The 20,980-nt window shown below is 45.0% G+C and overlaps 1 protein-coding gene across 1 annotated transcript in view; it reads left to right on the top strand.

Moving 5' to 3' along the window:
- Positions 1-16,796: 16,796 nt before the first annotated feature.
- The window catches only part of NUP107 (nucleoporin 107kDa), a 41,830-nt gene continuing 37,646 nt past the window's right edge, over positions 16,797-20,980 (top strand). Inside the window, exons 1-2 of the mRNA XM_015405708.1 lie at positions 16,797-16,859; positions 20,544-20,623. Of these exons, the coding sequence (XP_015261194.1) occupies positions 16,852-16,859; positions 20,544-20,623 (88 nt within the window). The 5' untranslated portion in view covers positions 16,797-16,851. The remainder of the gene's footprint in view (positions 16,860-20,543; positions 20,624-20,980) is intronic.

Below are 20,980 nucleotides of genomic sequence, written 5' to 3'. Positions count from 1 at the left end.
TCCAGACCTTTTTATGGGGAAAATTACAGAAGAGGGAGGGGAAATGTGCAAAAATGTGGAATATGATTTCCTCTTGATAGCATCTGAAGAACTGAGCTCTGACTCATGGAAGCCTCATGATGGAATGCAGGTTGTTTTGTCTTCAGGTGCCATTGAACTTCTGTTTTACTTTGGTACAGTAGACTTAACATGGCTACCCTTCTGGACTGATCATGGAACATATTGATCATGCGACTACTCTGGTAAGCTGGTGTTACTCCATTTTTCCATGCAAGGCACCTATTATTTGTTCAAGCATTCATAGAAACTATTATTTGGGTAGTATTCAGCTGCTAGACAGTGTTATGGTAGAAGTTAATTATTACCACAGTAGCTCTCGACCCAATTGATTGATAAAGAGTGCTGAAAGCCACAGCGATAGCCACAAAGGTGCACCCCTTTTCAAACAACATTTAAGAACCTTTTAATCACCTTAAAAGAAAGGAAAATTCAAGAGGGAATTGTACTGCTTTGTTACCCTTTAATTTTTCATAGGGTTGAAAGGCTTACCCTATTTGTATTGAAAGTTAACAATGTCAGGATTTCTGTGGGATAATCTAGTTTTTCCTGCGTCTCTGTATCCTTGTAAAACAATGTAGTACCTAAATTCCATAGTTTTCAAAGTGGGGGAAAATTTACCAGTCTTCCCACAATTTCTCAAAGTTGCATCTAATCATTTACTAGTTAGAAACTGCTTTAGTAGTGACAGTTAAAATGTCACAATCCAAGACAAAGTTGAGTGTTTTTTATTAGCCTGTTGCTGCCAAGCATGCTTCATTATGTTGGATTGCTTGCCTTGGCCTGAATACTTCTATCAGAACCATGCATATTTTCCAGACACCTACCAGAAGAGCTAGTTATATGATAGGCTCTGCTTTTTACCAATTGTGTATGCTTATTAACTGTTGCATTGTGCACATTATGTCCACAGCAAACCTGGATAGTAGGTTCTGATTTTTGTCAGTGAGTGAGAGAAGGTAACTGCATTTCTGCAAGAAATTCATGCAGGGAATTATGTGTAATGGAATTTGCTGGTTTTATTTTACCAACAAGCTCTGAATTTAGGTACGAGTCCAAATCTAGCACCATTCAGCTTCCTTCGCAGGTAAGGTGCTGTTTTCAGCAATGTTTTGATGTGCTGTTTGCTGTCAGTGTGGTGTAATAGTTAATAGCAGCAGACTCTAATCTGGAGAACTGGGTTTGATTCCCCACTCCTTCACATGCAGCCTGCTTGGTGACCTTGGGCCAGTTACAGTTCCCTCAGAACTCTCTCAGCCCCACCTACCTCACAAGGTGGCTGTTGGAAGAGGAAGGGAAAGGTGATTGTAAGCTGCTTTGAGACTCCTTAAGGTATAGAAAAGCAGGGTATAAAAACCAACTCTTCTTTGTCTATTTTCCGGGCAGACTCCCATCTCTGTAGCCTCTGCATAAAATATAGACTGAGAAAATAAGCCAGTAATTTTATTTCTTCCTGCTTTGAAATGGAGCAGACCAGTCCAGGTAGCTGTTTCATATATAAACTTTCCTATGTGAATGGGGTGGGTGGGTGTTTTGATGTGTTTTGTAGTGTGTACAAGTTGTAAACGACTACCCTAAGCAGAGTCACAGCCTTCTAAGTGTCAGCTATGCTGCCATATTGTTTATGGGCCCGGGTTCGCATTCATGACCTGTGTGCCAGTTGCTGCCGCATTCCTTTCTTTTGGCTTCTCCCTCGTTATCACTCGTTATCACTGACCTTGTAGCCTGCCTGTGTAGTGTCTTCCCATCAATTAACTGTGTGACTAGTTTTGTTTCCCAGCCTCGGCTCTAACTGCTCTGGTCCTCCTTCCCGCCCGCGGGAGTCAGGCCGATTGGCCCATAGGTGGGGGGTACCAACTCCGAGTCTAGGTACTGTGCTGAAGATGTCATCGACCCATTTGTTCCTAACCCCGCAAGGCAACCAGCCGGGCAATCCTATCGGCCGGGGAGTTTGCGGTGGGGCCAATTCAACCCGGACCCAAGGGCTGTGCAGAGAGAGTCAGTTTGATATCGGATTCCAATCTGATGCCAGGTTCCAGCCGTTCGGAGAGGCCTCGGAGGCAGCTACCGGAGCCTGGGTCATGGGCCGCTCAAAAGAGCGCAGCGGCCATACATCTCCGGAGGTAGAGTTCAATTGGGCCCAACACCTGGAGGCCATGGAACGAGACCAGCTCCAGATGAGACGGGGATTAGAGGATGCGCTCCTGGCCATCCCAGATATGGTAATGAGAGCGCTGCGAGCAGAGCGCGAGGCGCAACAACCAGCACTGGCCCTTCCACCTCCTCAGGAGGCTCCCAGCACCCCAAGGGCCAGGACCTGCCAGCCCACCTGGTGTTCCGGCACCCGGACCTGCTGACAAGCCAGCACCCATGCCCAGGCCAGGCAGCCCGAGGGGTCCCATCCTTCACCGCCCAAAAGATCTGATCGAGGCGACCTTTGATGGGGACCCGGAAGAGTTGTCCTATTTTGTGGTTCGGGTGATGATGTTTGTGGAGAAATGGGGAAATCTCTTCCCAGATGACAGCAGCCGAGTAGATGTAATCGTGGTTCGCTTGAGAGGGGCTGCGGCCACTTGGTACGTGGGTTTACACAACTCGAGGGGCCTGGAGGTGGTGAGTTTGGATGCTTTTATGTGGGCGTTGCGTGCCCAGTTCGAGGACCGGAATGCTGGCCCGAAGGCTAGGGCATTCCTCCGCACCCTAAAACAGGGGAAGCGGTCGGTGAGGGAATACTCATCAGAGTTTAAACTTCATGCAGCTAAGGTCCGAAATTGGCCAGACCAAGTCTTGGCCGAGCTGTACCGGGTGAGGCTGAATCAAGAGATCTGTGAAACGGTCCTGTGCGCAGTGGATCCAATATCCCTCCTGGCATGGATGCAGGAGGCAGAGAGTGCTGAGGGCTGTCAGAACACTTTGCGCCTAGACATCGCTGCGGCGGAAGGAAAGCCAACCCCTCCTCTGGCCCAGAAGGAAAAGCCGGCAAGACCACCTTTAATACACCCCTTGACCAATTTGAATACCGAGTGATGCCATTCAGCCTCCAGGGGGCTCCGGGAGTATTCATGAATTTGATTAACGAGGTGTTGCACAAGCATTTATTCAAGGGGGGGCTTGTTTACTTGGAGGATATCTTGCTGTACTCCCCCGACCTCCCCTCCCACATAAAACTGGTGAGGGAAGTGCTCCGGACGTTGCACAAGCACAAACTCTTTGCTAAACTCTCCAAGTGTGAGTTTCATAAGTTGGTCATTGACTTTTTGGGGTATAGGATCTCAAACAAGGGATTGGAAATGGACCCAGGGAAGGTCCTGGATGTACTTGGGTAGGAGGCCCCCCGCACACGCTGCCAGCTCCAGTCCTTCCTCGGATTCTCGAATTTCTATCGAAATTTCCCCCCCAACTTTGCTCAGATCAGCTTACCACTCACTGACTTGTTAAAAACCAAAGGGAAAGGTCCAGACGCGACCAAACCGAGTGCTAAGCTTCAGTGGACGGCGGAATGCCAGGAGGCATCTGACCAGCTTAAGGCGCTCTTCACGTCAGAGCCAGTGCTTGCCCACCCAGATGAAAATAAAAAAAATCATTATCCAAGTCGACGCATCAGACGTGGCGATGGTGGGGGCGATCCTGCAAGGGGGGGCGATGGGTTGTTACACCCCCTGGCGTATGTATCCCATAAGTTTAATGAGACCGAGCGCAATTGGTCAGTTTGGGACAAAGAGGCGGGAGCAATCCGGTTGGCGCTCTCAACCTGGAGATATTGGTTGGAAGGGGCCCGGGTGCCGTTTGAGGTCTGGACAGATCGTAAGAACCTGGAGGTGCTTAAAAAAACCCGTAACCTTAATGCCAAACAGTTACGGTGGGCCGATTTCTTTTCCAAGTTTCAATTCACATTGCACAATTTTCCAGGCTCTGCAAATTCATTGGCGGACGCACTATCCCGCCTCCCACAACATGACAGCCAAAGGGAGGTGGTACTAGACTCTATGTTCACGCCCTCACATCTAGGAGGAGTGGTGACGACTCGCAGCCGCGTGGCCTCCTCCCCTCCAGATCAGCTCTCCAGGCACGACTCCTCCCCTCCTGTTTCTCTGGGTGGGGCGGCCTGGAACGTCAGGTTTGCCTCCGCCTTTTCAGATGCGGACAAAGAAGAGGTGGAAAATGTCGGGGTGGTGGTGGAAAGGAGACCAGATGGTTGCTGGTACCATGGCACCAAACTGTTTGTACCCAGATCATTGCGAGGGGAGGTGCTGGCAGCGGTTCACGGCTCCAAACTCGCCGGTCACTCTGGTTTCGTAAAATCCCTGCACCTTTTGCAAAGACAATTTTGGTGGCCACTTATGCGGAAGGATTTATCTTCGTTTGTTCAGTCTTGCCAAACTTGTGTCATGTGTAAACCCTGCCTTGGCAGAACTCCGGGGTTGCTAAAACCTCTCCCAACCCCGAGTCACCCCTGGGAGGTGATCTCTATAGATTTTATTACGGATCTACCCCCTAGTAAAACCATGACGGTCATTTGGGTGGTGGTTGACCTGTTTTCTAAACAGGCTCACTTTATCCTGTTTGCATCCTTGCCCACTGCCAAGGCTCTGGCTAAGGCCTTTATGCAACACATGGTGTGCCTCCATACACTCCCGGGCAAGATTATCTCCGACAGGGGCGCAATTCATTTCCAAGTTTTGGGGGGAATTGTTAAAAATCATGGGGTTGAACGGGCCATGAGTAGCGCCTATCATCCAGAAACTGATGGACAGACTGAACGAGTGAATCAGACTTTGGAACAATATTTGTGTTGTTTCACCAATTACCAGCAGGATGATTGGGTAGACTTACTTCCCCTGGCTGAATTTTGCTATACGTGTCACTCCTCTACGGGAATGTCCCCGTTCAAAGCGCTCTATGGCTATGACAGCCCCCCATTGCCCTTTTTTGAGGGAGCTGCCTTGGGCACGGGATGCTGCGCAGTGGTGTCAACAACTTCAAAACTCTTGGCCTCTATTATGTAAGACATTGGAAGTGGCCAAAGAGGCTTACAGAGCTCAAGCTGACAAGAGAGCTGGGTTGGAAGTTCATTGGCTCGTTTAAAGTCAAACGCCTGATCAATGATGTGGCCGTGGATCTTGATCTTCCTAAGAACATGCGCAGTATCCATTCTGTGTTTCATTTCAGCCTCCTAAAACGGGACCCAGGCCCAAGCCCCTGGCACCCCACCAAGTCTGTACCCCCTCCTATCATGGTGGAGGGCGAAGAACATTTTGAGATCTCCAAGATCCTGGACTCCAAAATTAAACACGGCAAACTGTTTTATTTGGTAGAATGGTTGGACTTTGGACCCCAGCACCGCGAATGGGTGGAAGTAGGGGATATTCGGGCCCCTAGGCGCTTGCAAGAGTTTCACCGGGAGGTATCCCAAACTAACCAGGAGATCTCCCGGGCGGGTTGGGAGGTTGTTCTTTGGGCGGGCAGAATGTCAGCTATGCTGCCATATTGTTTATGGGCCCAAGTTCATTCTCATGACCTGTGTGCCAGTTGCTGCCGCATTCCTTTCTTTTCGCTTCCCCTCTCGTTATCACTGACCTTGTAGCCTGCCTGTGTAGTGTCTTCCCATCAATTAACCGTGTGACTAGTTTTGTTTCCCAGCCTCGGCTCTAACTGCCCTGGTTCTCTTTCCCACCCGCGGGAGTCTGGCCGATTGGCCCATAGGTGTGGGGGAAGTACATTTGAATACCCTGTATCTCTCTCTGCTTTCTATGTAGTCGTTATTCCTAATGTTTCTGCTACCTTAGTAGAAGTAGCATAGTGGATAGCCCAGGTTAGACCAGTCTCGTCAGATCAGCCTTCCATCTAAGCACTTACGAGGTTAGTACTTGGATGGGAGACCACCAAAGAAGTCCAGGGTTGCTGTGCACAGGCAGACAATGGCAAACCACCTCTTGCCTTGAAAACCCTACAGAGTTGTCATTTTTCAATGGACTTGATGGCATTTTCCACCACCAAGCCCATTGACTTCAGCTGTTTGAAAGGGCTGTAGATCTGTTTGGGAGGGCAGAGCTCACTGTATGCAAGCCTCACATAAATGCATGATTTAAATGTGATGCTGATAGACTAAGAGAACTTCTCAGTAGGACTTTGCTCTAGCATTATTTTGGGAATGGAAGGCAAGCCCAATCAGGCATAGTTTACCAAAGATTTTCCGAAATACTACTGCTTCCTTACACTCATGTGAAGTAACAGAAAAAGCTGCTAGATGTAACTTAAGTGCCACTCCATGGCGCCAATGTCTCAGTCTCAACAGCGCTTAGCCAGTGTTCTCTCAAAGCCTTGTGCATAAGTGGCCGCTCATTAACACAGGAAGCCCTGCTCGGCAGCAGTCTGGAGCCACACGGGGTCTTGTACTGCCCATTGCCCATTTTAAGATTACAGTAGTTATATTCTGCTCGGGTGTGCACGGGGTGTACTAAAAAGAATGATGGGATTGCCCACTGAAAACAATGGGAGAGGCTTGGAGGCCCATTCAGTCCCTCAGTCACATAGTGAAGATCTTCGTCATGTGGTGGCAGCTGCTGCCAAAAGAATGATTTTAAAATCTGCACAGCCAATCAAAAGATCTGCTGAAATGCAATAGCACTAGGCTAAACTCTTGGCCCCTTCTGGGCTAAACCAATTTGGGAATTAGAAACTGAAAGTTAACTTATACAAAGTTCCCTCTGGGGTCAGGCTAGAAGTTCTTTGGTCATCTGTTTGATAGTGTTTCACGGTAAAGACTGGTGCTCTGAGGTTGCTGTACTTCTGTCACACCAAAATGGCAACTCAGACACACATGGATGTGCGTTTAGAATGCAAGTTTGGTGTAGTGGTTAAGTGCGCAGACTCTAATCTGGAAGAACCGGGTTTGATTCCCCACTCCTCCACTTGCAGCTGCTGGATGACTTTGGGCAAGCCATAGTTCTGTCAGAGCTGTCCTTGAAAGAGCAGTTTCTCTCAGAGCTCTCTCAGCCCCACCTACCTCACAGGGTGTCTGTTGTAGGGAGGGGAAGGGAAAGGTGTTTGTAAGCCAAGTGATGGGCGGGGTATAAATACAATCTCTTCTTCAAGTTATACATTACTGATCAGAGGACTCAGCTTACTATGGATGAAGTGCTTCTGATTTTGAGAAAATGAGAACTTGATAAAAATAGGGTAGTTGCCACCTGTGGTACCAAAGAGAGGTGAGGTATATGTATATTGTACCTGCTCCCCTGAAACGAACACCAGCTTGATTTCCACTTTGATCAGTACAGATGGATATCAAAAGGGTCAAACTTCCATGAAGGATGGTAAACACCCACCATGTGCACTGAAAAGGTATTATTATTACCTGAAAGTCCCCAAAAGGGTTAAGGAAAGACTCATTGGCTGGTTTTAAGAAGCATGTGTATTGCTTACGGGAGCTTAGAGATTCCAGGCCACGGTATGTTATCACTTACCTTGGTGATGAAAGCTTGCATTACCCTTCATGTAATGGAAATTAGAAATCTTCCAACAAGCCTTTTGTGGGTACTGGTGTTTGAGGAAGTGGAAAGTGTGCTTGAGTTACATAAAGAGCCAACTAGGGTGTACAAACATTTGCAAAGAATGAAATCTCAGGATGCTTACATCAAGTATATGTCTGTTGATCGTCCAGTAAATCTCAAACAGGTACAAATTGTGTTATACAGGCATAAACAGAGAAAACACATCAGCAATGATGAAATGTTTAGCATCATGGAGCATTCTGTCCATCTTGATTCATTTGTAACCAAATTTATGCTGCTGCCTGACCTCACTATCTCATTTGGACATCCAGAGCTCATAAGACATGCATGGGCTATTCTTTCCGTATCAAGTGAGGATGATAGCTTGCCCCAGCTTGTATCATACAATACTACCTTTAAACTTGGGGGTTTCTATTTGCCATAGTGATGAGAAATATCACACTGAAAGCTGATCCAGTATTCCCTTTGGCCTTCCTGCTTCATAAGAAGAAATGTCATACCATCAAGATTTCCTGTGTGAAATGCTTACAAAATTGGGTACAGATAATATAAAGTACATACTATCTGTGACTGACAGAGGAAGTGGTATTGTACAACCTTTGCAAATTAACTTCCCACAAATCCCAAATGTATATTGCAGAAATCATATTATGAGAGATGTCAGCACCTGGATTAAAAAGCATGGAGGGAATAACAATGATCTTAAGGTTTTAAAAGATCCCATTGCACTACTAATTTGAGTCCAATGGCACCTTTTAAGACTAATAAAGTTTTATTTAAGGCAGGGGTGTCAAACATGTGGCCCGGGGGCCAGATCAGGCCCCCGGAGGGTTTCTATCAGGCCCTCAGTGGCACTGACTGTCTTCTGCTGCTGCTTCCAGTTCTGCCGCTGCTGCATCATCATAGGTTTGCAGCTTACAGATACACACCTGAACAGCATACTCAAGATTGCAACAGCACAGACATTTTGATGCAATAATTCAGAGCAAGAGGTGTCAGTTATCAGACACTGTTAAATAAACAAAATATTGCAAGAGTGCTAGTGTTTTAAGCATGTTTTTATTTTAAGTTTAAAAAAACCCTTTGTGTCCTTTATAAAGTTTACAAGTGGAGACCCACAAGAAACTTGCGGGTTATTTATCCTATTCCTCACACCTTTGCTTCCTCCTGTCTCCCCCTATCTGTCTCACACTCTCTCTCCCTTCTGCTGCCCCCCCTTTCTTTCTCTCCTCCATGTATGGTTTGGAGGATGGAGTCTATGGCATTATACTGGTCTGTAGTTCCTCCCCTCCTCAAATCCCACCCTCCACCCCACAAATGTCCAGGAATTTCCCAACCTGTTGGCAACACAATTTCCTTCCCACCCAAAAGCCAACCTACCTTTATCTGCCTCTCTGTCTTCAGCTTTCCATCTCCACACCCCTCCCCCACAGCCTCTACCTAGGAAAATTACAGTCTTTCTCCACAGTAGGGAGCAAAGCAGCTTACATTATTCTCTCCTCCTTTTTATTTGCACAACAACCCTGTGAGGTTGGCTAGGCTGAAAGTATGTGACTGGTCCAAAATCACCCAGTCAGCTACCTGGCATTGCATTTTATGACACACATGGCTCGGCCCAACAAAGTCTCATTTATGTCAGATCCGGCCCTCATAACAAATGAGTTCAATGCTCCTGATTTAAGGTGTAAGCTTTTGTGTGCAAGCTCACTTCCTCAGACAAATTGAAACAAAATTTCTTCAAGCCTATACAGGAAGATGGGGGTGGGTGGGGTGAAAGTGTCAGGAAGAACCAGTCAGAGTTAAGATGCTTAAATGAAGCTCAGATTGGATCAAGGTGGCAGCAAATTAGCACACACATGCGAGAGCTAACAAACAGATGGGAGAACAAAGCCTGAGTACAGCAGCACCCCCACGATCAACCAAGCTCAACCCTGGGTACATGCGAGAACAGAGAGACTCCGCATGTGTAGATGCACACATCTTCAAATATATAGAAACAGATTCTCCCTCTGAGGCGGAGGACAGGAACAACTTTTTTCTTCCTCTTCTTGTGTGGCTTGTGAAGACCCACTTCTTCAGTTTCTTTCCTGCCTCTACAGGGAGAGGTTGTTGTAGGCATTGCCCCCAACTTAGTTAGCTACTAAACTATGCTTTTTTTAAATAATAGATTTTTATTGATTTTCCAAAAATGCAAATGAAATGAGAGTACTATCTTGTGATACATTCAAATTAAATATCTCCCTTAAAACTTACAGCAGAAAGTTTAACCAGTAAAATAATATTTGCAGCTACAAGTATCAGACAATACATATATGATTTCATTTAGAAATTATCTGAATCTAGTATTAGTATCATTTAGTAATATAGATTCAAAGGCTCTTGCTATAAATTTTCATATCTTCTTAATCTTTTCTTATCTTTAATAAAGTCCTTCCCCTCCTATTTTTCCTTACAGGTTCAACTTTCCCTGTAAAACAGATATACCAATTTTTTCCCCTGTATTGCCTTATTTTTAATACAAATAAAGATAAATACTCCTTCTTTGTAATTCTCCTACAAATCTATTTTATCCACTATTTTACTAAAAAATCCTTACATTATCACCTCTCTCAATTGATTTCTTAACAAGACCTTCACGATCCTCCGTCTGAGGAGGACATGGTCAGCTTGGGTATTAATCCTAGAAATAAATCCAAGGGCACAGAAGAACTGTTTCCCAGATATTCTAGTTTTCCCATTCCCCGAGTTCTTTGAAAGACAGTTAAAAGCTGAATGGGCCAAGCCCTCTGTCAGGGTTCCCAGTCAAACACTCAACAATGTTCCTTCAGAAGTTTCAGTTTATTGAGAATTAGTACTTAGGACATCATGAACTCTTGTGGCAGGAATGGTGGGATAAAGGCTAACAGGTACAGATATACCCCCTTCAAACTAGACCCCTGATACAGTAAACCCAATAAGCATGCACCTACAAACGCGGGCAGACAGCTGTTACATTTCCAGCAGGAAAGGAGGACCTAGCCTAGCCCTCAAGTACACCAGACAGATAACAGAGGGAAGCTGAGGAGGCGCGGAATATGGGAGGGAGAAAGCAGAGAAGAAGAAGAAGATATTGGATTTATACCCCGCCCGTCACAACCCAAAGGTGTCTCAGAGCGGCTTACAAACTCTTTTCCCTTCCCCTCCCCACAACAGACACCCTGTGAGGTAAGTGGGGCTGAGAGAGCTCTGACAGAAACTGCTCTTTTTCAAGAACAGCTCTTATAAGAACTACGGCTTGTCGAAGGTCATCCAGCCAGCTGCAAGTGGAGGAGTGGGGAATCAAACTCCACATATTCCAACCCATGGCAGCATTCGCTGACATCCTGCCCCCCAAAGCTCCCCCCCACCTGGTTTCCCAGGGAACAGAGAATGAAATTCCAGAAGGAGACGAGGGGCACTAACGTCAGTAGCCTCCACCCACTCCCACTGTCCTGGCCCAAAGTCCACCCATTCAATTAAGTAATACAGCTGGCCCTGCTCCAGCCTCAAATCCAAGATGCGGGAAACTTCATAATGCTGCTCGCCATTCACCATCAGAGGAGGCTGCAGAGGACGTTGTGGCTGCCATATGTTGGGCCCCAGTTCTTTTTTTTAACAAGCTGTGGTGAAAAACAGGATGCACATGTTTTAGGTTCTTGGGGAGGGCCAACTCCACAGTCACATCATTAATTTCCCGCACTACAGAAAAGGGACCCACATACTTCCACCCCCGCTTCCTGCTGGGTTGTAAACCCTTAATATTTTTGGTAGAGACGTAGACGGAGCCCCCAGGAAGTAATTCCCACCCCACAGTACGTTTCTTATCAGTTTGCATTTTATAAGCGGCTTTTGCCTTGTCCATAGTCTTCCCCACCAGGGGCCAGGCAGAACAAATGCCCTCGCACCATTCCGTCCCCTCCCCCCCCCCCACCCGGCTCACGTTCATCAGTCAAAAAAGGCAGAGGATCTCCCTCATATTCATACACAGCTTTAAACAGAGAAACCCCCATGGAGGAATGGAGGGAATTGTTGTAGTAATTCTCAGTGAACGGCAGCAACTCAACCCAGTCATCTTGTTGATAGTTTGTAAAGCACCTTAAGAATTGCTCCGGGGTTTGATTCACCTGTTCAGTTTGGCCATCCGTCTCGGGGTGGTAAGCGCTACCCCTAGGACCCTCAGAAGTTCTCCCCAGAACTTGGCAACAAACTGGGATCCCCGGTCTGAAATTATCTTACCGGGGTGTGTGTGTGTGGAGCCGGATGACATGCTGTAGGAATGCTTTAGTGAGGGAAGAAGCCGCGGGCACTTTGCTGAATGGGACCACCACCCCATGACTGTTTTCCCCCTACTAGGGGGAAGGTTCGTGATAAAATCCATGGAGATCACCTCCCAGGGCCGACTTGGGATGGGTAGTGGTTGTAGTGACCCTGGAGGTCTCCCCAGCTGAGGCTTGCACATTATACAAGTTTGGCATGACTGAACAAACAGGGAAATGTCTTTGCGCACGCTCGGCCACCAGAACTGGTGTTACAGTAGATGCAAAGTTTTCACGTAGCCAAGGTGTCCAGCCAGTTTGGAGCCGTGTGCCGCCTGCATGACCTCCTCCCTGAGGGAAGTAGGAATGAACAGTCTATGTCCTTTGTACCAGCAACCATTGTCCCATTGGTCTAACGTCCCATCAGCCTCCACCTCCTCCTGGTCTCCTTCCAAGAACGATGAGGCAAACTTCAGTTCCGTTAGCCGAATTGCTTTATTTACAGCAACTGGCAATTTACAAATGGGTTCTTGCCAATTTATACCAAGGTCCTGATCCCACCAAGGGTTACCAGCAGTGTTCCCTCTAAGCTTAGTGTGAGCTAGCTCACAGTTTTTTAGCCTCTGGCTCACACATTTTTGTCTTAGCTCAGGAAGTAGGGCTCCAGAGCAAACTGAATTATACAGCAGCCAAATCACTTGCTCACAACTTTGATGCCAGTAGCTCATAAAATAGAATTTTTGCTCACAAGACTCCACAGCTTAGAGGGAACATTGGTTACCAGTAAAGGATTCGAGGCTGTTCACTACCCAAAGGAGTCTCAGAGCGGCTTACAAACTCCTTTCCCTTCCCCTCCCCACAACAGACACCCTGTGAGGTAGGTGGGGCTGAGAGAGCTCTGACAGAAACAGGTCTTTTTCAAGAACAGCTGTGCCAGAACTATGGCTTGCCCAAGGTCATCCAGCAGGTGCAAGTGGAGGAGTGGGGAATTGTAGAGTATCAAGCTTCACTCCTTGAGACAATGGACCAAGGGGATCCTAGCCCACCCCAATCAGAGGGCTAGGTTCCTGGCCGAGAAGCCAATGGGACTCTCGGCCACTGTAAATAACTTATCGGGAAGTGGGGGGGGTGTTTTGGGTGGTGGGTTCTGAGGGAATATAAGCCGCCCTGTGAGCCGGCCAAAGTCGTCTTGTTCCTGACTGAATAAAGTACGCTTTGCTGAAATCACTCTCCGTCTGTGTACTTTTCAGGATTAGAGAAATTAAAAACCACAAAGTGCAGGCTGTGAAACTCCTTCCAGAACCTGCCATCTGCTCCTGTGCCAGTACTGGTCACTGTTACCATATTATTGCAGCTCAAATGTCAATAGGCTATGTGGAGAAAGCTGATAGACTTATTCTCTCTCCATGCTTCTGAAAAAAAGGAAAGGCGAATCTCAAAAATCAGGAAGAAAAAAGACAAGAGTAGGGGACTATGATTAAAGCATTGTACCAGCATCTGATTCACTTCTGGATTCATCACAAGATAAAATTGCTGAGTTTGGCAGGGATGAGAATAATGAGAATGTACTAGATATTTCAGAAATTGAGAGAACACAGACTCCAGGTTCTCCATTACAAGATGCATTGCTAACACATTCCACTCCAAAAGCAGAAGGGAGTATAAAACAAGGTGAAAAGCAGGAGGATCCTTGGAATAAACTAGCCACAGAAATTGACAGAAAATTGTTTAACAGCATATCAGAGAATCACTGAAGCTTGGAGCATAGTTATGGAGGCCATAGAGGAAGCCACTACCAATTTCATCTGCTAAAGAAATCTGAATGAAAATATTTTACTCTGTCCAACATACATATGTGTGTGTGCGTGTGCGCGCATGTGTGTCTGTGGCTCTGGGCAAACCTAATGGTTTTTATCCATTTCTGGATCACACAATGGCTTTCAACAAGGACATTTTAGGTTGTTCGCTGGTTGTAGTTCATATTATTCTTGTCATAATGGCTCCAGTTCTGCTTTGTTTGTTCCATTTTACCACATACATTGTACCTTTTATGACTTTATTAGTTGGTTTATGTCATTATACAACCTTGTACCTGTTAAATTGTTGTTATGTTATTGTTAATAGTTGAAAAATTAATAAATAATAATAATAATAATTATTATTATTATTATTATTAAAAAAGGACATTTTTCACCTTCCTTTCAACACTGATTTATACTCCACTGGACATCATTGGGTGCTGGGCATAATAATCTTCAAGACAAGAGAAATTATCACTGTCAATTCAGCAAAAGATTGAGCTCGATCAGAGCAATGTGGAAACATCTTGTCAACTGCAGCATGTCATCAAATTGCAGGTGTTCCATTTATTTATTTATTATTTCATTTGATTTCTTATTTATTTCATTTGATTTCTTATGCAGGGATCAGGGCGCTTTACAACAACATGTAGGTATGCAGAGTCGAGGATAATATTATGCATGGACACAGTTTATGACTGTGGAGTATACACAACATTGAATGCCTATAGCGTGATTTCAGGAGAAGAGTATGGTACATTACACAGTGAGCGTGCCAGAAACTGGACAGGAGTAAATATTGGTTTGCACAGGAATTTCAAATGCAGAAGGAGCACAAAACAAAGACAATTTCCAGGTTCCTACCAGAAATTACACCATCATTTTCTTTCCATGGCTACTGAAGTGCGCATACAGGAACAACCTCTGCCGCAGCACCTTCTGTCCTTAGCCAATAAAGATACCAGCAGATGGTCAACCTGCCAGAGGAGTCATGCCAGGGCAACTTCATGCTAGAAGACTGCATGGTGTTCTGCTGCAGCTGCAGATGATGGTATCATGCAGTTTGCCTACTGCCAGCCACAATCAAACTGCTGACATATTTCATTTGCAAACAGTGTGCACTAGAAAGAATACTAAACAAGTTTTGCTCACCAGTTAATACTGTATGGGCAAATTTTCATTTGTGAACCCTTTTTGTAACTGCCTTCGTGAACAGAGGGTTAGGAATGTGTGTTGAGGGGTGGAGGTCACGGGTGTCAAAGGGAAGGCAGGAAGCAGAGAACTGTTTGCTTGAGCCTGAGATACTAGCAAGCCAGAGGCAGGCAGAGCGCTTGTCAAGATGGGTAAATAGTGTTATGAAGAGATGAGACATTAAATCTTCATGCATTAAAGAACACGTCACCTAGAGCAGGAGTCCCCAGCATGGTGCTCATGGGCACTACGGCACCTGCCAACACTTTTCCTGGTGCCCCCAAGTGTTTTAAGAAAGTGGGTTGGGCCAGGTGAGACTTTTGCCCAGCAAGGCTTCTGATTGGCTGTGCAGATTTTTAAAAACATTCTTTTGGCAGCAGCTGCCACCATATTACAAGTATCTTCACTGTGTGATTGAAGGTATGCAGTGGCCATCCTTTCCTGGCTGGCTCCACCTGCACCCACCATGCTGTGTCAGAATGATAAAGGTGCCTGCAGCCTCAAAAAGGTTGGGGACCCCTGAGCTAGAGTATGGGGTGGGATTTTTCACAGAGACACTATGGAGGGGGTGCTCTGGGTCAGTGGTCAACAGAGTGGGCAGAAGCATGCAAGGAACTCAGGCAGGTGTGGCACGTTATGGGAATGCGGAGGTCAGGTAGGCTTCAGAACTGGACACTGGAACTGGAAGGGGGACAAGGGCGAGATTTATTCTTGAAAGCAGAGAGATGACATCAACCTCATGAATTTATAAGGAAACTGAGGAGCTGACAGGCAGGATAACTATTGAAGTGGAGCTGATTCGGTGATAGCTACACACCATCCAGAAATATTAATTAAAATGTAAAGTATTTATTTCCACTCTATGGTTTTGTGATTCCAGTTCGCAGAGCACTGACTCCACTCTCAGGAGCTGTCATTCCACTCTGGGGGCTGTCATCCCAGTCCCATAGTAGTCTATCTGGGCCCAGAGACCTTAATGGAAAAACCATTCCACATTTTCTTTGCAACTTTTTTTGTCCTGCAATGTATTTCAATGGAGCCCATGCAAGTCAATTGCATTCCTGGCTCCCATTATCTTCAATCGGCCTTCAACCCTCTCCCATTGTTTCCAATGGGCAATCCTGTCATTCCTTTCAGTACATCCCCTACTGCGCTCAGTAGGGGGGGAATTAGAGGGAACAGTCTAACACAGTCAACCCTACAAGGTTTATGGAAAATTGGAGATAGCTGGGTTACCAGATGAACTCTTTTTTGTGTGCTGTTTAAAAAAAAAAACAACTGATGAAAATGTCCTCCTTTCAGGTTGGAAGGTTAGAAATATTCCTAGTTAGTAGCAATTATCACAGCTTAAATAGTAGGGGTACTTAAAATCAGATTTGTCATAGTGATCACTTGTTTGAAGTAGTCAGTCGGGAAACAGTTACATTCATAGTTTACGAGCTGCTAGAAGGAGGTCAGTTCACTCCTAACATGGCGATGGAATCTGTTATACACTCAGAAAGGAAGAATTTTTACAACATCCAAAATGAAGCTTCCTCGTTTTACTGGGTCTGCAAAAGCTGCGCTTAACACGGGCGGATCCTCTTCCTGTTCTAACCTTGAGGCAATAAACTTTTCTCAGCCTGCGGCGCCGAAAGAAACACAGCACGGAAATGTTTCTCTTATGCGGTAGGCGGCGCTGCAATGCTTCGCGATTCCATTTTCGCTTGTTGCAACGCTACAGATTACTTCGCCGAGACACCATTGCGCATGACGGATGAGAGCTATAGAATCATTTCGTCCTTCCATGCCGGAAATAATCCGCAACAGAGAAGCGAGGCTACCAAAGCCTGACAACTTCCTTTGCGCGTGCGCATTTAGTCTTCAAGCGATTAACCCCCATATTAATCATTCGTCCAATTACTGGCGTGATACATGGCGTCTTTAGTTTCACTTCCGGCTCAAGATTCGCACTTCCGGAGAGCGGGAAGTCTCAAGCTTTCAGTCCCAGCCCCTTCACCGGCTTCTCACCCAAAGATGGACAGGTGAGCACATTTTTGTATGTACGAACTAGCTGCGTGTTTGTGTCCGGCTTTTGCAGATAACGGCGGGGTGTTTTCTTCATCTCCGTATTGTGGCTGTGTTCCAGCAAATCCTTAAACCAGGACTTGTAACGGATATTGGCTGAGCACTCTTCTGCTTACGTTAGCCGCTGATGTGGGGAAAGCCGTTAGTAACGTCTGGTATCACTTCTCATACAGTTATTATGAAGATAATGGAGTGCTTTTTTACTTTACGTTATGAGGTAACAAAAGTGGGAAAAGAGTACGGAGGAAAGCTCTAGAAAGGAAAAGGATGAGCTGAAGAAGCCTCAGATACTTAAAACTGGAGATGGCGTTTGAGAGCCCCAAGATACGAAGTCACTCCTTTGCTCCTGTATTTGCAACATCCTTTTACAGAAGACGTATTAGACCAGCCGTGAAACAAGCAACTTGCCCAAGCCCAACTGAATGCAAGGCAAAGTGGAAAGCCTGACCCTTGGCAATAAATTCTTCTTCTAAAAATTACCACTCCTTTTGATCCATTTTTGCTACTGTGCCATAGTATGAATTGTTTGTCTTCTTTTTCTCCCCTGTTTACAGCATTTTGATAAGGCAAAAGGAAAAATGAGGCGGCCTCACTAAAGGAGTTCTTCTTGTATTATTATTTCACATGATATGCAGTTAGCTTTTGACAGCTGTGTGGTGAAGTAGCAGCTACTGCCTTAGACAGTGTAACCTTTAAAAATGTAAACAAATTCACGGACCAAGAGGTCTGTCAACAGCTATGAATTATTGAACCAAAACATTCAGTATGCTATTGAATACCGAATGATTCTGGGGGGAAGTAACAACTGTCCTGTGTAAGAGCTTCTAGAGGGATTTGTTTGGTTTCTGTTGGAAATGGAATGCTAGACTAGGTGGACCTTGATCTGATCTAGTAGAAGGGATCTTCCTATATTCTATCTAGTGTAATAGCCAGATGAATTATTAGTCTGTGTCCTCTTGGCTTGCTAGTAGTAACCTTGGATACTGTTTCGTTCCTCTTGCCTGCCGGCAAGTGTCTTTGATGTGCCTACCAAGGGTTATTCACTGTGCTTCTGCTGTTTTTTTAATGTCCTTAACGTTTACCGTAAATGATAGATGAAGTAACAAAATGCCTGTAAAAATTAAATGTCCTTCTTGGGAAAAGTGGCCTTTTTGTTTCTGTCATGGTGGGGCCTAGGTTCTTTGAAAGAGTGATTGGTGGGACACAAGATACGAAAAGTTGAGAACCACTGCCCTAGACACCACAGATGTTGGACAAGGCACCAGTTTATTCCACTTGTCCACCAGAGGTGGGTTGTTAAAAATATGTTAATGGGATGGGAAGGTGTAATCCACTAACCTTTGCTTAGAAGTTCAGAGGTAAATGTCCTAAGGTTTGCCACTGACATTGTATAGGGAAAGCTACCTCAGTGAACCAGATCAGAATGAGTACTGAGTTAGCGACGCACTCAGAATTGGTAGCATTTTTGCTCTTTAAATTATGACTCTGGGGATCAGAGAGGCGTTAAAACTACTGTAGAAATTCTTTAAAAGTTGACAAGTTTTGGTCAGTAGGCCCCTCTTTCCTGGGGTTTCTCTCTGAACTGTTTTCTAGAGTCCTGCTATTCAGGATGTTTTTCAGGATGTGAATTATCCATGTAAACTTCATTTCATTTATTAGATTATAGCCCACTCTCCCCTGTGACCAGGCTCAGAGCGGGTGACAACAACCAATAAAGCATCCAACAATCTAAGATAAATATATAATTACAATAAATACAATAAAATTCATAACAAATACAAGCAATAATGCAATTTAAAGATGGCATAAAATCTCGGGGGGTGGGAATAATATATACACTGTCTACGCAAAAAGGAAAGGGGGAAAGAAGGGAAGAATGGAGAGAAGGAGGAGGCCAATTCATGATGGAACCCATCGCTGCCCTCAACTATAAGCCCGGCAGAACAACTTTGTTTTACAGGCCCTGCGGAACTGTATCAGGTCCCAGAGGGCCTGGATCTCAAGCCGGAAGAGTGTTCCACCAGGTAGGAGCCTGGGCTGAGAAGGCCCTGGCTCTATTTGAGGACAGTCGGACACTTTTTGGGCTGGAGATCATCAGTAGATTTTGATCACTAGAGTATAACACTCTCTGAGGTGTATACCAAGAGAGGCGGTCCCAAAGGTTTGCTGGCCCCAGACCATTTAGGGATTTAAAGGTCAATACCAAAACCTTGAACCTGATCCAGTCCACAATCTGGAGCCAGTACTGCTGGTAGAGCACTGTTTGAATATGTGCTCTAAAGTTTATTATTTGGACTTTTAGGCCACCCTTCTCTGCAAGCAAGGCTCAGGGCCACTTACATCAGAACAGAACAATAAATAATCTAGAATAAATTAAACAGCACAGACAGTAAATAAAACAGACTATTCCAAGGTGGCAAGAAATGCAGATAAAAATTGCAACCTCCTATAGTCTCCTGAGGGCAGGTGAGGGGGAGAGGGAGACCCAAGAGTGCCAGACTACTTGCTGGCTCGTCGCTGTTCTCAATCAAATCCCTGGAGGAACATCTCTGCCTTACAAGCCCTGTGGAAAGGTAGTAAATCCCACAGGGCATGGATGTTCCCTTGCAGAGAGTTCCACCAGGTGGGGGCCAGGGCCAAGAAGGACATTCCTGTTAGAACCCACGCAGCTGCATTCTGGGCCAGTTGCAATTTCCAGGTTATGCAACTGCAAGGAAGAACAGAAAATAGCTTTCAAGATGCATGGTCAAGATTTTACGAGTGGATGGAGAAAAATATTTAATTTCGTTTTTCCGAATATAAGATTCAACAAAGCAACATCCACCAAAGAGTAAACTAAAAGGGACTATATGTTAGTTTGTGTATGCGGTGGGTGGAAATATACTTTATGTTGTTTGTATATTTTTTGTCTGAATATTTTGTTTGTCTGAAAATCAATAAAGACAAATTGAAAAAAAAGCTTAGCCTTGTGTAGAGCAAGTTATGAAAACATACATAAAAATGTAAATATAGACATTTTTCCTCCTGCACTTCGAGGTCTGCTTGTTCTTGCTATCATTCTGCATGTGACAGATGCGCTGAAAATGAATCATATGATGACTCTTGTCATTCCTCATTCCTGTACTTCAGATGGGCTGTCCACTTTTTTATTGCAGCATAAATATCTACTCAACTAAATGTACTGTTTCATTTAAAAAGCAGAATGTTGAAATATTGCTTTGGGGAGCAGGTTGATGAGTGATTTCACAGGTTTCTAGTCAATCAGTTGGCTTCTGCTAAACTGTACTTCTATACATTAAATGTAGATGGAGGGATCTTGTCCCATATAATAAAATGTTCCCCAAATGTCTATAATACGTTTCTAAAATAATGGACATCCAAAGCATCAATAGACTGTTCAGTTCAATATCTGATACAATGTGGGATCATCCACTGAGATGTTGGCTTGTCATTGCAGTTGTTCCTGGAGTTTGTGGTAGGATGCAAAAGAAGAAGTAGTCATTTTGATTGTTCTGTTTGTTTGTTTTTTAATGTGAAATTGTAGGTTCAGGTTTCATTTCCCCCCTTTTTCTGTACTTAATAAAAATCAAGTCAGAGAATATTAGGCATGTGATTATTTCCACTGTTCTGTGCTCTTTCAGGAATGACTTTCAAAATGTGTCTTCCCCTCAAGAAGTGACTCGGCCAATTCGAAAACACAGTTCACAAAAAAAGGCTTCTGGTATCCTTTTCTAGACTCTTTTTGTCTTTGAGTTGGAAGTGTAATTATTTGGGTTTAAGATCCAGCTATTATATTTTTTTACTTTAGAAAAAATATTTAATTCTTGTTCAGACATAATTCTAATGAACAACGCTTTCCAATTCATTAACTATTGACGTCTTAGTAGGATAATTTAGTATGACAGGTTGATCATTGTTTTTTTGCTTAATGTTTAAAGTTCCTAATTGATCCCCTGATCAAGCAGGAGTCAGCTTCTGATCTGCTTCCCCCAAGGAACATAGACATTTCGTAGCAAGGCTGAGGCCCAGCAGCATTTCCTTAGAGGGGCATCAGAAGCTTCCTAGCTGATCCCCTGAT

Source organism: Gekko japonicus, unplaced genomic scaffold (assembly GCF_001447785.1).
Source record: "Gekko japonicus isolate JY-2015 unplaced genomic scaffold, Gekko_japonicus_V1.1 scaffold53, whole genome shotgun sequence".
NCBI lineage: Eukaryota > Metazoa > Chordata > Lepidosauria > Squamata > Gekkonidae > Gekko > Gekko japonicus.
Note: the sequence above shows the minus strand (reverse complement) of the source record. Positions and strands in the feature narration are given on the sequence as shown.